Raw genomic sequence first — 14,496 nt, forward strand, 5'->3', positions numbered from 1 at the left:
TGCCTTCGTGAAAAAACTCGCAGCCAATATATATCGGCGTATTATCCGCCCACAAATTTTATTTCTATTAGAAAGGTTCCATTAGCGTTTAAACAGCTTCTTCATGTTAAATGGGGGTCAAAATTTAACCCTCTTCTGCTAATAGCTTCGAACAACGAGATTCTCAACTCCACAGAGGACACTTAGCTGAAAACGGAACGCACTCATCTGTAACAACCTCATTTCAATGAGTCATGGAAGTTAAAAATGTAAGGTTTTAGTTTGATAGCTCAACAGTAAGTAAGTCATAAAAGGCTCCTTTCAAGGAAAAAAATTCTAGGTCAAGAAAATGTGAATGAACCTGTAAAATGATCACTTGCCGGGTCGAAAAAAAACCCGTATATTTTCATGGTTCAACGGCCGTGCAAGCTTATTCGCCCAAAGATCTCGGGAGAACCGCGAGAAAAAATTCAAAAGTATCTTCGTTTAAGTGCGAGTAGTATTTTGCGATAGCCGAGGGCTGAAATATTCCAAAACGGAACACACAACAAGATGTATTGTGTATCAAATTTCACTGTGTACGTACATCCCAAAATCCTCGTATCGATTGCCGACTTAATGTTTATTTACATTGCTGCTTGGAACAAAGATAAGAATTCTAATGCATAATGGATATTTGAGTACGAAAAGTTCTGTAGTGCAAATTCCAAACAAGAGTCGCTAAATATAGACTCGCGCTCCGCTTAGGTTGAACAGATAAGTCTGTAAATGACCGTAAGGAAGTCTTCAACCACTCGGGTGAAAACTGTTTTATGTATACGAGTTAATAAACTGAGAAAGCGCTTCGTAAATGAAAACATGAGGCGTAGAACAATAGCATGCAAACAACAGAAAAATCTGAGCACGCAATTTCATAAATGTGACCCCTAACATCGTTCTAATCACCTTATGACGGATTCTACGCGAGAATTCCACTTCGAAAAATCCTATTTAAACCTGTATATTCGCGAAGCTTTAAATCTATTGCTACGTTCCCGCTGTGAGACAAGTTCGCAAATCCGGCTCAATGCAAAGACAGGAAGAACACAGACCAAACTCTTACGTGTTCTAACACAGTACCTGTCAAGAGCTACTTGCACCCAGGCTAAGTGATTTTAGCTTTTTGCATTGTGATCGCGAAACAGAGTGTAAAGGAATGTCGCCCACTTTCGCTAAAAGAATACATGAATGGAGTTTAATTTCGTGCATTTAACACTACAGGGAGCTTAAGGAGATACCGTACCAGTTTTGCAGATCTCTCGAATTCCCGCAGTTGTAACCAACACTCTAATTGTTGTCTCCTTCGCGTCCATGAATGTTCAATGGCTCTCCGTACTCTGTCAAGTTCTTTGATAACTTTCTCCACATGCTGTAGCGAACTCGAGTCCACACCATCAGAGCTGGCAAGCTTGAGTTCCTCGATGATCGTTTCTCCTTCATCAATGGCTGTGTGAATCGAATCCAAAGTTGCTTCCCCCTGGTGTTTTAAGTTCGTTAACACAGTAGCAATGTTGTCCGGATTGTCGGAAACCTCTTCGAGCTCTAGCTGTGCTTTTAGCTGCTCCACCAGTTCAGAGAGCTGAAAAAAAAGTGATGATAAAGTTATTACAAAAACCACTGTGGAGTCATCGTCCGTATCAAACTCAGCCACACTCATGTTAAACATTGATCACGGGCAGTGCGCGTGTGTGAGTCGAGAGTAACACCGCAATAACTGGACAGATTTTTTTCTTAGAGGAGAGGGCTTGCGCGCTGCGCTCGATAGCTACGCACCCACACTTCCTAACCAGGCCTTCTCATACATCGTCACAACGCAGCGGCTGACACAAATCTGTATATCATTGCATATGATCAGCCATGTCAATTTAAAAATTCCAGAACCTTTATGAATGACAGGACGAAGATGGACGTAAAATAATAGACCAATAAAACAGTGTAACAAGACAAATTATGTCACAGAAGCGGAGAAATGATTTGGACTCGTCCCTTTCCTGTACTGAGCTGAAGCAACACGTACTCAATCAAAAAACTGAACGATCTTTACAAAAAGGAATTGTTCTCAAACCACGACGAACATGAAATTCGCGCTACTGAATGAAGACGATTTTCACAAGATCGCCTTTTACATGTTAGATCTGACATTTAGAGCACGTACAACTAAAAACATGTCTACAAAGGAAGATGAACTTGCCTGATGTATGCACGCGTTGCATACTTTCAGAGGTCTGATCAGGGCGGTAGGAAACATGTTAACAAATAAAGCAACTAAGTGTTGTCACACAGACGGACTCAAGGACTCATAGTGCGCGCAAAACGTTTCGTTGAAAGAACGAAGCCATGTCGTTTCTCACATCCTGAGTGAAATTCGACCGCGTTGTTGTCTACACCATATGACACAATATATGACCTCCTGGAACGATCGATTGATAATTAACTTTGATTGAATTCAATATGCGAAAGCATTACCTTTTGTGTCCGGGAATAGAAATTGACAGCTAATTTCAGCAAAGTTTTCCGTCTGTTCACCCGACTGATAAACTCTTGGACGCGCTGTTCGAAGTAGTCAACGCGCTTCTGTATTTCGTCCGGATTGCACTCCCCTGTACTCGCCAAATGGCGCGCGGCTTCGAGTAGTTTAGCTGCATTTGTGTAGGTATTCTGAAATATAAAACCGCAAACATGGTGAAGCGTGATGCAAAAGTACTTATTTCTAAAATAAGCCGCGAGGCAGACGTGTTGGATCTATCTAAATCGGATAACAATACTTCAGATTACAGGCGACTATTCCCACCCATCTGCATAACAAACAATTTTTCACACGATTTCCTTGAAAATACTTCCCGAAATAAACTCGCGGCCTCATCTAACCTTTCGTGAGTCTGCTAGCACCGAGCATTAATATAATAATTGACAATCATCTTAATTACCCTTATCGCTGAGTTCACAGCAGTGAAACAAGTTTGTCGTTTTATGGACAAAATTAAAGCTTTTTACGCTGTAACTATTGAAGAATATGGTAAAACAACGTCAACAGTAATGTAATCTATAGATTAGCAAAAGTACAAACATATTCAAGTGGAAAGGTTATTTTTATAGCGTAACATTATTTTCATAGGACAACAAGATAACAAAATTAAAACTCGTCTTTCATGTTTTACAGAAAGACGACATTTAGCTATAAGAAATGCGACTAAAACGCAAAACGGATAAATTTTCTCCGTCAGTTTAACACACTCTAATCGGCACAAATAAAAAAACAAAACCAAAGTTATAAAAGAGCACTTAGCGTGGAGCAAAGTTCAACACTTGTAGACTTTGTGGTGAGCAAAAACACGCAAGGAAAGAATGAATTTTTACGGATTAACAACCAATTTAACTTAACCTTATTTACCCTTTAAGTAACGAGAGAACACATCAACAAATTTGCACACGGCAAAAATTAATTTCCATTTCTAACAAAAAGTGGTTGAAATAATAAAGAATTGATTTCAACTCAGCTGTGACACAAAAATTTGAATCCTCACACCTTAGAAAACTCTTCCAAAGTTGAAAGCTGATGAACAGAATTTGATCAAGATACTGCTCAGTAGCTTTCAACTAACGGATAAAACAACAGGGTTCATTCGCCGGGGCTACAGATGTGAGAGATATGACACGCTAATTGTTACATGCAACTTTTATGTGAGACTTTAACGAGTCAAGAGACACTTTCGCAGGACTACCAACCAAAAATTTAAAAATTAAGACTTAAGAAACCCTTCAATGGAAATTATTTATTCTGTTAAGGGAAAAAACTACATTTCAGGAAGGAGCGAAAAACCCCAATCTGAAAATTCAAACCTGTTAAATTTGATTAATTTCCTTAATAGCATTATGTAATTACTTCAGACAAAGGATGTTGTGTATTCCGGATCGCAAAAGTCACTAAGACAACTGATACTCTTGAAGCGGACAATGACTATACAAGTCAGCGCCCCCTTAAATTAATAACGGCAGACATGAGACGCTGGGGTGGAGAATAAATTGTAACGGTTCCAAACTGGTATAAAGTCGTTTAAAGGAATTGATAAAAGAGAGAGAAGATGCTCAACTGTTCGTTAAAAAAGAAAAATTGTTTTAAAAGAAATACCACAAGGGAGCAGAATCAATGAACAGTTTAAAGCTATTTCAAACGGAATTTCGACAAATAAGGAGATGGAACATAAGGTTTCGGCATCATTTTAAGAAATTCGATCTAAGGGGTACCCAACAAGACGTCACAAAAAAAATTTCCTGATCTAACCTGATCTAAACAGGAAATCGCGCTAAGTACTTTGTATTATTCCAAAAGAAGTAGGAAATGAAGTCAAAATGAAATCAATTCAATTGATCATAAAATTGAGAAGGAAATGATGCCTTATCTTTCACTGAAAAATGCGTTTGATTTTCATGGATGCCTCATAAACTCATGCGATTACAAAATTTAAAACCAAATTTCTTTCCTACTTCCTCACTATGTTGTGCAAACGAATATGAATTTTAAGTCTATGAAAGATCCCTAGCGCGTTACCATTCAAATGGAAGCTACTGTATTATAATTTAATTTCGTACTGTTTATTTTGCTCTATAAATTCGTTCTATATTTTAAGTCTGTGAGTGAAATTCTGGTATGTGACCGTTCAAAACAGTACTGAAGCAGGCCCTCATTAATAGCGCTGCAGGACGCGCCTTTCTCCACCCGCGGGAAGATTGAGACGAGTCGGGAGAGGTTTATCGGGATCTGGCACTAATAATCAATGCTAGACCACTCGCAAACCTCTCGCTGGCTCGCGTCGCTAAAGGCCTCATTACTTTCCGGCAGGCGTAGAAACATCGCGCTGAAGCGTTAAGGATGAGGGCTTGCTCGCACGCTATGACAGTCCAAATGAAAGCTACTGAGCAATACTTTCAAGGGTTGTTGTTCATTAAGATGTAGAGAGGTTCACATAAACATTTCTTTACAAAAACCCACGTTTCTAACCTGTGCAATGCTTTCAAACTCATCATGTCTCTTCAACAATGCCTCTGCTTTAACAAGCGACTTGCCAACACCTGTGTGTTTGGACAGAAATGTCTCTCCGTGCTCCTCAATCCATTTTATAACCTGGTAAAATGAGAGCAAAAAACGTAGGATTACAAATCTATACAAGCTCTTCACAGGCAGAGAGCAATTTTCCATCCAGTGTCGAAAATACTCCAGGATTGCTCTGATTTCTCAACCTCACTCTATCAACCAATCAGATTCCAAACTAAAACCAATCGCGACTTGGTCACCCGCGTTTTCCCGCGCTTCAGGTAGCCTGTCTTCACTCTCAGCTCTCATTGGCTCCTTGTGATATTTCCTCAGTTCTGATTGGCTATTGTGATTCCTTTGGTTTTGGCTCTACGACACTCAATCGAAAACCACTCTAAAATACGTAATGCATATTAGCCTGTTAAGATCGGGTCCTATGAATCAACTCTCGGAGGTGCTTTTAGAGAATTTGAGTATTCTTTTCACCTCGTTGCTGGATAATGTATGGATATTGTAGAGAGAACTTATTTTGCTTTTAAAGAATTGGCGTTTACAGTCCTTGTCTCTATTCTCGATTCTTAGCCATCTCTATTTGTTTTCGGATTACTACCTTTCTGTGTGCGCGTGTTTTTTTTTTTCCTCCAACCGAACAAACTAATACGTTTAAGTCTTTCTCGTTTGAAAGATTATTTCGCTTTTAGTTGTGAAACAAATTACTTGAACCTTCATAACAATGCCAATTTCACCACCAATGACAGTCGTCAGAGGAAATACACTGGAAAATTATGTTCATTCTCCAAACTACACCTGTAGAAGGTTCTTAGTCAAGTAATGAGGTGGTGCCTTACAGAAGTTGCGTGACCCAAATGTAAATATTGGTTTAAAATTAGTACACAATATTAAAATCAAATATAACTAGATGATATTACTATTACCGGTATTTGACTTCAGCAATATTGTTATTTGTCAGTGGTTTGGGGAAAAAAAAAAAAAAAAAAAGGAAAGAAAGAAAGAAAAAAAAGAGATGACAAATTGTCTTACCCCTGCACGACTATAAAACAATGAGAATCGAGACAACACTGGCATTTGACCACAGGTATAAACATATCACGCTGATACGATAATTATTTCACTGTGGATGCAATATCGAACGTGCTTTTCCACGGAAGCCTTTTCACGTTTACTTCAAAAGAGTTGTCACGAGATTTAAAATCAATTAAATGAAATGAAAAGGAAATTCCCTCAAGGAGAGATCAACGTTAGAAAGTAAGATTTTAAACAAAACGAAAATTACACAAAGATTAAATGCGATATACCTACGATCAACGTGCTCAAAGTTTAAAAATATGTTAAATAAAAAACAATAAACGCCTTAGTTACTTCTACTCTGTCTTTGCAGAGGTTTTAAAATGACGACTAACTTTCCGTACTTATGAAAACCTTATCCAGGCATCGATTTTTTTTCCACCGGATACACATACATATAAGTATCAATAACAATATCACATAGATGAGTAAATAATGTCCGAAACAGAAACAATGGCTACTGCCTTGCTTACGACCACATTCGCACAATATCGTTCAAATTTCGTTTTCCAAGCTCGCTTTTCGTTGCAAAATACTGAGAATTTCGAACCGTGACCGTAAAAACCAACAACGACAAAATGGTTCCTTTTCCTAACAAACCTGAAATACCTATCTTATCTGAGATTAGAAAATATAAATAAACACGTTGTTTTTAAGCAGCGGTTTGGTATACTCTGGCCTCCTCGACAAAGGCTGTTGTTAAGTTTATTGAAGTCTGTTATAAAAACATATGGCCCAGCTACGTAGTAAGAAAGGGAAACATCCATATGTAAACAAGACAGTGCAGTTTACATTACGCTGAAACAAGTGAAAACAAAAAAAATTACCATTTTTCTTATCTATTTGCAAAGCGAGGTAATGTTTGGTAATAATCAACATAAAATACGATGTTTCACAGACCGTAACTCAACAAAATATTATAATAAAGAAATAAATAACAGACAAATCTGAAATCAAAATTTGGCATCAACACAAAGCAATCAACTCAATAATAGGGAAAAACGTGTTTCAATGTTTACATTTACTTGCAAATTCTGCAACAAAAAAAGTATTAACACTGTAATTGATATACCGAGCACAAAATATCAACCCATTACACAAGGTTTATGACAGCCTTCGCAACCGTCCACGATACAAAACATAAAAAAGAGGATAAGTAATTGGTTTAGATTTCTGTTTCTCATTGGAAAGAACATGACAAAGATCGAGTGATTGATGTGTCCATGATGTACCTTTCGATAAAAGGCCTAATAAATATCAAACTTTTTAAAAGTAACTTTACTAAACACTACTTTACTACTGGTTAGATTTTTGTAAATGGATGTACCCTGAGGGAAAACGATAAAGCTGCTACTCTAACAGGTAGCAAATGTAGAGCAGTTGAAACAGTACATTATTCAATTTTTAATTGAAAAAAGCTAAGTAGTCCAAAGTGCATAGAGTTTTGCTAAAGAAGTCACTATTTCCTCTTCGAATGCACACAAACGCCTCAAGACTTAAATTAAAATATTATGTATTTCAATCTACATTAGTAAAGGTACAAAATTATATTTTTTACCTCCATGACCTTGAGCAATAAAATGATTCATAACTTTTTTTTTTTTGGCGTATTTTGACAACAAATGTCCTAGCAACTTCAACCAGTCGTTAAAAAACACTGTCACCAAAATGACCGGAAAAACGTTTGGCAAACACAATTATGAAAGAGGTACCTACCATTTTAAAATACATGATAGAAACTATAAACTACACTGAGAAATTTTTCATCTTCATTCCTTTCAATCTGTTTCTGTTGCAGTAATTCTCCTTTAAGAAAATACCAAACCTCATCATAAACATCCCGATGCAGGACTGAAAGGTTTTTTGCCGATAGTAGCACAAGAAAATGCTTAAAGCAAAACTTCCTAATCTTGAAGGTTAACACTTCAGAATTTTGCTGTAACAAATTTTCACTTTTATTCCGGGCATGCTAAGAGATTGGAGGAGATTTCAGCATTTGTAAATACAGTTAGAAATAAAGCGCATTAATATTTAAAAATATTTTGCCAGAACACCTGCTCTAAGCCCCTGTCAAATCTAATTCCGCATAAAAATAATTCCCTATGGGTTTTTTCCCCTTTCAATTACAAATCATTTTGAACTTAAAGTAGGTTCCCTTTCAATTTGTCTGAATTGGGGAAAGCAATCAAAAAAATTTAATTTACACCATCTTCCTGAAACGAACCAATCTCTTTAAGAAAACACACGAAGAACGAAATAAAAAAAGCTTAATAAAACAATGTATTTCTTTTCCTATACACAATGACCGTCACTCTTTACTGTGCTTGCCGTCGACCACAAAGACCAGTTTGCATATCTGATCCAAATTTGCATAAATTGGCATAATTTGAGCATTTGAATGGAAAACATCTTGGAAGTGTTCCCTATTCTTTACTCAACACCTGTTGAATAAAGAGGATCTTTCTCTTACTCTCTTGTATTTGGTTTTAAATTTACGTCCGCTTCCTATGGTAAATTCACGAATTTTAAACAAGAAAAACATGCCTTGAACAAGAGGAAGACTGAATGCAAAACAAAGACCTCTCATATACATCGAAAGTGAAATAAAATTAGGCGAAACACGAGAAACGTCGACGGCGAGATATTGCTAAAGCAAAAATAAAATACATTTATTTGAAAGCTTACAATTCGTTCGATGCAATTTTCCAAGGAAAAAAAATTACCAAAGAATATCTTAAGCTAGTGAATGACCTGAGGTACAAATTACTAATAAACAGAACGCAGTATATTAACTGGACAGAACCAAATATTTAGTTGAAGCAATGAAACCCTATTCAGCTAAAAACGTATTTTTAGTTTCTTCAATATAAATGATAAAGAACGACAAAACGAGTTTACAGGACTAGGTTGGAAGAGGCAAAACGCTAAAGAAATAATTGCATTTGATGCTAGTGGTTTTATCTTCGATTTGAAACACAAGCGACATTATCCCACAAGACACGTGTATACGGCAACAAGAAACGGGAAAAAAGGAATAGCGACTACATACAACAGCGATCAAAACAAATAAAATAAATTTGGAGTAAATTCTGATTTCGGAAGAAGTACAGATCATCTTAATATTTTTTCAAATACAAAACAAATACTAAAGTAATGAATATGAAACAGAATATTCGTGACATGAAAAATTCAAGACAAATACTTATTTCAATTTCGTAGGCTTAGTTTTCTTGTCAAACACTATCGCCCATCACGTAAAAAAAATATTACTTAGGATGTTCCAATAAAACTGTTCACGTCTCGAAACTTGATTTTACACAATAGACCATGAATACAAATTTATTACCCAAGGTATTTGAATATATCGGCTAGGCTAGTAGCGATATACTTCACAACCAATTGCACTAAACAACTTAGCTTACCATCCTGCCTATCCAGTATCTAAAAGCGGTATCATTTCTTTGATCTTTACACAGGACCAAATCCAGCAAAACCTCACACATTTAAAACGACACTGAGAGGAAATCTTCCCCGACATACAGGTGAAACACAAGTAAAGTAATCATTCTTTGCCACTTCTAATGCTTCGTTGTAAATGAAATAAAGCAAGCTTGAATGTGATTGGATATTACTGCCTTTGGGTGTGAAACAAAGATCTATTAATACGGCAGTCTGCTTGGAAAGCTCTCAAGATAAAAACTCTGTATGCAAAAGGACACACAAAAAAAAATGATTCTCGACGAGCAATGATTTTAACTACAATTTATCTTAAAAGCATAGAATTGAAATTTTTCCCTTGGGAAATATCACACGCCATTCACACCTTTTAATAAATAATAAAAATAAAAAGATAAATCGTAGTGAAGACAAGCTTTTGCATAATTTACAATCTTAGAAAAATTTCCAACAAACATTGTTACTAAACGAAGATAGTTTAGCGAAAACCTGTGAGGGCAGGTCCAAGTATTTTTAGTTGCTTAAGATTGAACAAGAATTAAAGAGAAAACGATGAAAGAAAGAAAAAAATCAAACAATTAGTTTATATTGGTAGGGTGAATATGATTCACAGAGTTAACCATTCAACAGGTGAAACACAAGTTTTGTCTCTCCACAACAGGTTAACAAACTTGTTTCATCCGGGGATCGGTAACGAAGAAATAAAGGCCCACCTACCCACCCCTGGGAAACGTTTTTCAGAAATCAATAATCTGATCATTGAAGACGACGACACACTGTTATCAACTAAAAACGCAACATACACAGAAATATCCTTAGAAGTGACAAAAAAAACAACTTATCAAGAGGGAATTATTCATAAAACCTTTCAAAAAAATTGTAAAAAAAATTTCAAATGTCTTAAAGGAATACAAAAAAATTGATAAAAATAATACCTAACTAACTATCAACTATTATAAAGAAACCCATTCTCTCTGACGAAGGGCTAACGCTCGAAACGTCAGCCTTAAACTATTTACGGTGGCCAACCAACATTATCAACTTAGTTGATAAAACCAAATCATCAATTAACTTTGTGAGCTATTAGTTAAAAAGGTGATTGGCACATTTTTAATTTTTAGTAATACAGGTACTTTGGCAAAGGTTGGAGTCAAATAATTAAATCAAATTCAAAGGAAATCAAGTTAATAAATATGGCTTTCAATCAGGACAACTTCAATTAACAAAATATTTGTCTTGATCAGTTTCAAAAAAGAAACAACAAGAAACCCAGGAAAGAATAATGAGCTAAATATAAAACTTGACAAAAGCCTTCATCTGACTTCCATGCACAAGTCATTGGAAAAAAGTTAAATTATGATTAATAGATGAAATTTGCAGTTAAAAAAAATATAAAAGAAAAAATAACAGTCACAACTTTTCAATGGGTTTTTGAAGATGACTGCTGTTTGTCAGAAAGTCATAAAAATTAAAGAGTTCTGAAAGAGAAGATTTTTTTTCCTGTTTGTTTGTTTGTTTGTTTGTTTTATGAACAATGTTTGAGAGCCTAAGTTGACTGCTTCCAAATTTTAAATTTCAAATTCAGATGCAGTTGCTTTTCAGGTGTCATCCATTACTAAAATATATCGACATATGTACTGGAGTATTGCCACTGCCACAAGAACAGCATTCATCCCTACACAGGCTCATGTGCAGTCATTGTTTGGTCTAGCCACACAACCTACTCTCTCCTCCAGAGTCTATTACATGTCAAAACCAAACAAAGACCAAAAACTAAATGCTGCAGCTTGTGCTGCAAGGTTGTAAGAGATGAGTGAAAAGATCCAGGTCCCTTTTCGCCTCCATTTGCTCACAAACCTTCAATTTGCTCTCACTCACCCATGCTCACTGGCTTGCTAGGCAAGAATACATATTATCACATACACTATGACCCTGCACAACCAACTAAAATCTTATTGCATGTACACTAAGAAGTTTTTTTACCTGGGAGCTGTCCTGGTCAAACATACACAGGTGTAAATATTCTTTAAGTCTTGCCTTGTGCTTTTCCCATAACATTCCTAATTGTCTGTGCTGCTCGTGAACTTCCAGGTAAATGTCCATCACATGGGATCCAGCTTCTTCAGAAAACTGAGGATTTTTCAGAAACTGATTATCCACATGAACAGGATTTTTTTGGAGTTCTGCTAGCAGTGCCTTGCTGTCTGAGCTAACAGTCTCAAATGAATCTTCAATTTCTTGCCGTAAATCATTTAGATCTGTTAATAAGTTTTCTACTTCAGCAACTTCCTTGATATCCAGGTATTCATCATTTTGAAGCTTTCCTTGCCAGAGTTTCACATTGTGAAGAAACTATGTAAAACAATAAAATCATTTTGCTACACTTTGTCATGGCAAAGCTCCCATAAACAGAAAATACAGTTTAAAATACAACTAATGTCTAAACTTAATGTCAATAAATTAATTAAATAGGATTTCAGTGGATTGACGCAGAAGAAAGACATATTTCAGATAGTGTACATTAAGGTACACATCTGAATGAAATTACAAGTACTGAATGAATCACATGTATTCTGTTGTTCTGAAGACAAATAAATGGTTGGTTGTTGTTGAATTTTTAATAAGGCCTCTCAGTAACACTTAAAAGCTTAAGTTCAACTGCAATTTATCACTAAATTTTAATCAATCATTAAGAAAGCTACAATGAAAATATCAGTAACTGCAGGATTTTGCGAGCACATTACAAGTTTTTGTAACTCCATTACAAACACACTGCAAAAGTGTACAATATGAGGAATTAGCAAGACACAAAAACCACAGATAACATTATTTACAATAAAAAGGCAAAATAAATGAACATACGCAACCAAAACCTCCCAAGTCAAGTATTTACTGTTCATACATTTACAGTCAGTATTTACCTCTTCACTGTGTTTGTGATATGCAACTGAGCATGCTAGCAAACAACTCCGCTGATTTATGTTCATATCAAATGATTTCCACTCGCGACTAACAGCCTGTGCTAAAGCTTCGATTCTGTCTGATTCATAGTGTACAGCCTCGCTCAGTTGGTCAGCCACTTCTAGCACACGGCTGATATTGGTGTAAACACTCTGAAATTTAAGACACTGTTGTTAGAATTATGCAGCAGTCTGTTAGTACTAATACTCACCAAATATCACTTACATGTACAGTAAAAAAAAAATCACAACAATGTTATCCCTTGTCTTTTGTCAAGAATGGTCACCATGTTCCTCAAAGGAGGATAATTTTGCATTTTGATTTAGTTCTCTACGGGCTTTGAGGAACTGCCTTGATAATCCCGACATTCTTTTTCTCCACATGGGGTATTTTTATTTCCCCCTTAGGGAGCCTAACTTAGCTTTTGATATGTCAATCTGGCCACCAAAAGATCTCAAACATTTATCATTCAGCCACATTATTCTAGACCTTGACATTCAAATATCTGTATTATAAATTAATTTAATGTTCTTTTTTTTTAACTGAGATAATGTACATCTAGAAACAGACATTATTTTAAAAAGCTTACAATCAATACATGTCAATTGTTATTGTTCACGTCACCTTAAAATCTAGACTTTTTCAATTTTCAATATGAAAATTATTAAATCTGCAGCTGTGGGCACATAAATAGCCAAAAGTAAAATAAACATAAATGATGAAAATAGCTCTTTTAACTGTTATCTGCATAAACCCATTAATCACTTTCTTGACATATTTTCAATTACTTTTACAAAGAAAATGACAAAGAAACTGTGCAAATGCATGTAACAAAAATTTAAATCTGTGCTTGAATCTGATGTGAAAAGTCAATCCCTATATTTTGAACAAAAATGGTCTCAAGTAATTCCAAAACTTACATAAAAAGTCAAATTGTAGGCAGTAAAATCTACAACTCTCACAAACTAATAACAATTCCACATAAAGGCTTTTTCATAAATCCTAAAATATTCCCTCAATTGTGATAATACAAATACCCTTAGGGAAGATGGCCACATATGATAGTTTAAAACCACCACAAAGACATATCCACCTACATAACGTAAGGGAAACATCAAATGACAAAATGAATGCACATGTTCATAACAAAATTTCCCAAGTAAAAGAACACTTCCCACAAGAAGTAAAACAATAGCCCTCTTTTACTCTCACAACATGTTTGGTGATTACAACCTCTAGCAATTTTACATTTTATTGTAGAGAAGTTGAAATATTTCCGTCTACTACTTGCTGAATAATGTATTAGAATCGTAGGGAGATACTGTATGCGAATCAAAATTTGATGGAAATAGACAAAGAAAAAGTTCACCCTGGATTATTGATAATTAATGTAAATTTTTTCCAGTGACTCTTGATTCCCCCATCTCAGATTTTTCATGTTTGTCAAATTAACCCTTGCACTGTTGGGAGTGACCAAAAATTATTTAGAGTATTAATACATGTTCAAGCATCAAAATAACGAGGGGAAATGAAAATATAAATTAGTGTATGTCGTAAAATTTCACTTCAAATTCTAAGAGCTTAATTTGGAAGAAATGTATGGCAGACAGCCAGTGAAAGGGATAAAAAAAAAAGCCAGATGGCAGGAAAAAATATTGAAAATCAGTTGCTATCGATATTCTACAGTTCAGTGTCAGAAAAGACCTCACAGTAATAATCCATAACCAACAAAAGGAGACAGATACCTGAAAAAAATTTTACACAAAGAACAATATAATGCATATATGGCAACAAAGAGAAGAGTTGCTATCTTCACCTTGATGTTCTGCTGAGTTAAATTGTAATGTGTATTACATAGAGATTATTTGGTTTTGCCAATTTTTGTAAATATGCAACTACAACGGACCAATGTTTCCTATAAAATTTGATTGTACAAAATCAAT

General features: G+C 35.5%; 1 protein-coding gene across 1 annotated transcript in view; it reads right to left on the reverse strand.

Moving 5' to 3' along the window:
* Window positions 1-14,496, reverse strand: part of LOC113673894 (kalirin) — a gene marked incomplete in the record, with an annotated part of 88,798 nt that overhangs the window by 42,556 nt on the left and 31,746 nt on the right. Inside the window, 5 exon segments of the mRNA XM_089194705.1 lie at window positions 1,262-1,597; window positions 2,485-2,676; window positions 5,018-5,140; window positions 11,576-11,944; window positions 12,514-12,705. Of these exon segments, the coding sequence (XP_089050831.1) occupies window positions 1,262-1,597; window positions 2,485-2,676; window positions 5,018-5,140; window positions 11,576-11,944; window positions 12,514-12,705 (1,212 nt within the window).

This window comes from Pocillopora damicornis, chromosome 14 (assembly GCF_964200805.1).
Source record: "Pocillopora damicornis chromosome 14, jaPocDami1.2, whole genome shotgun sequence".
Classification (NCBI taxonomy): Eukaryota; Metazoa; Cnidaria; class Anthozoa; order Scleractinia; family Pocilloporidae; genus Pocillopora; species Pocillopora damicornis.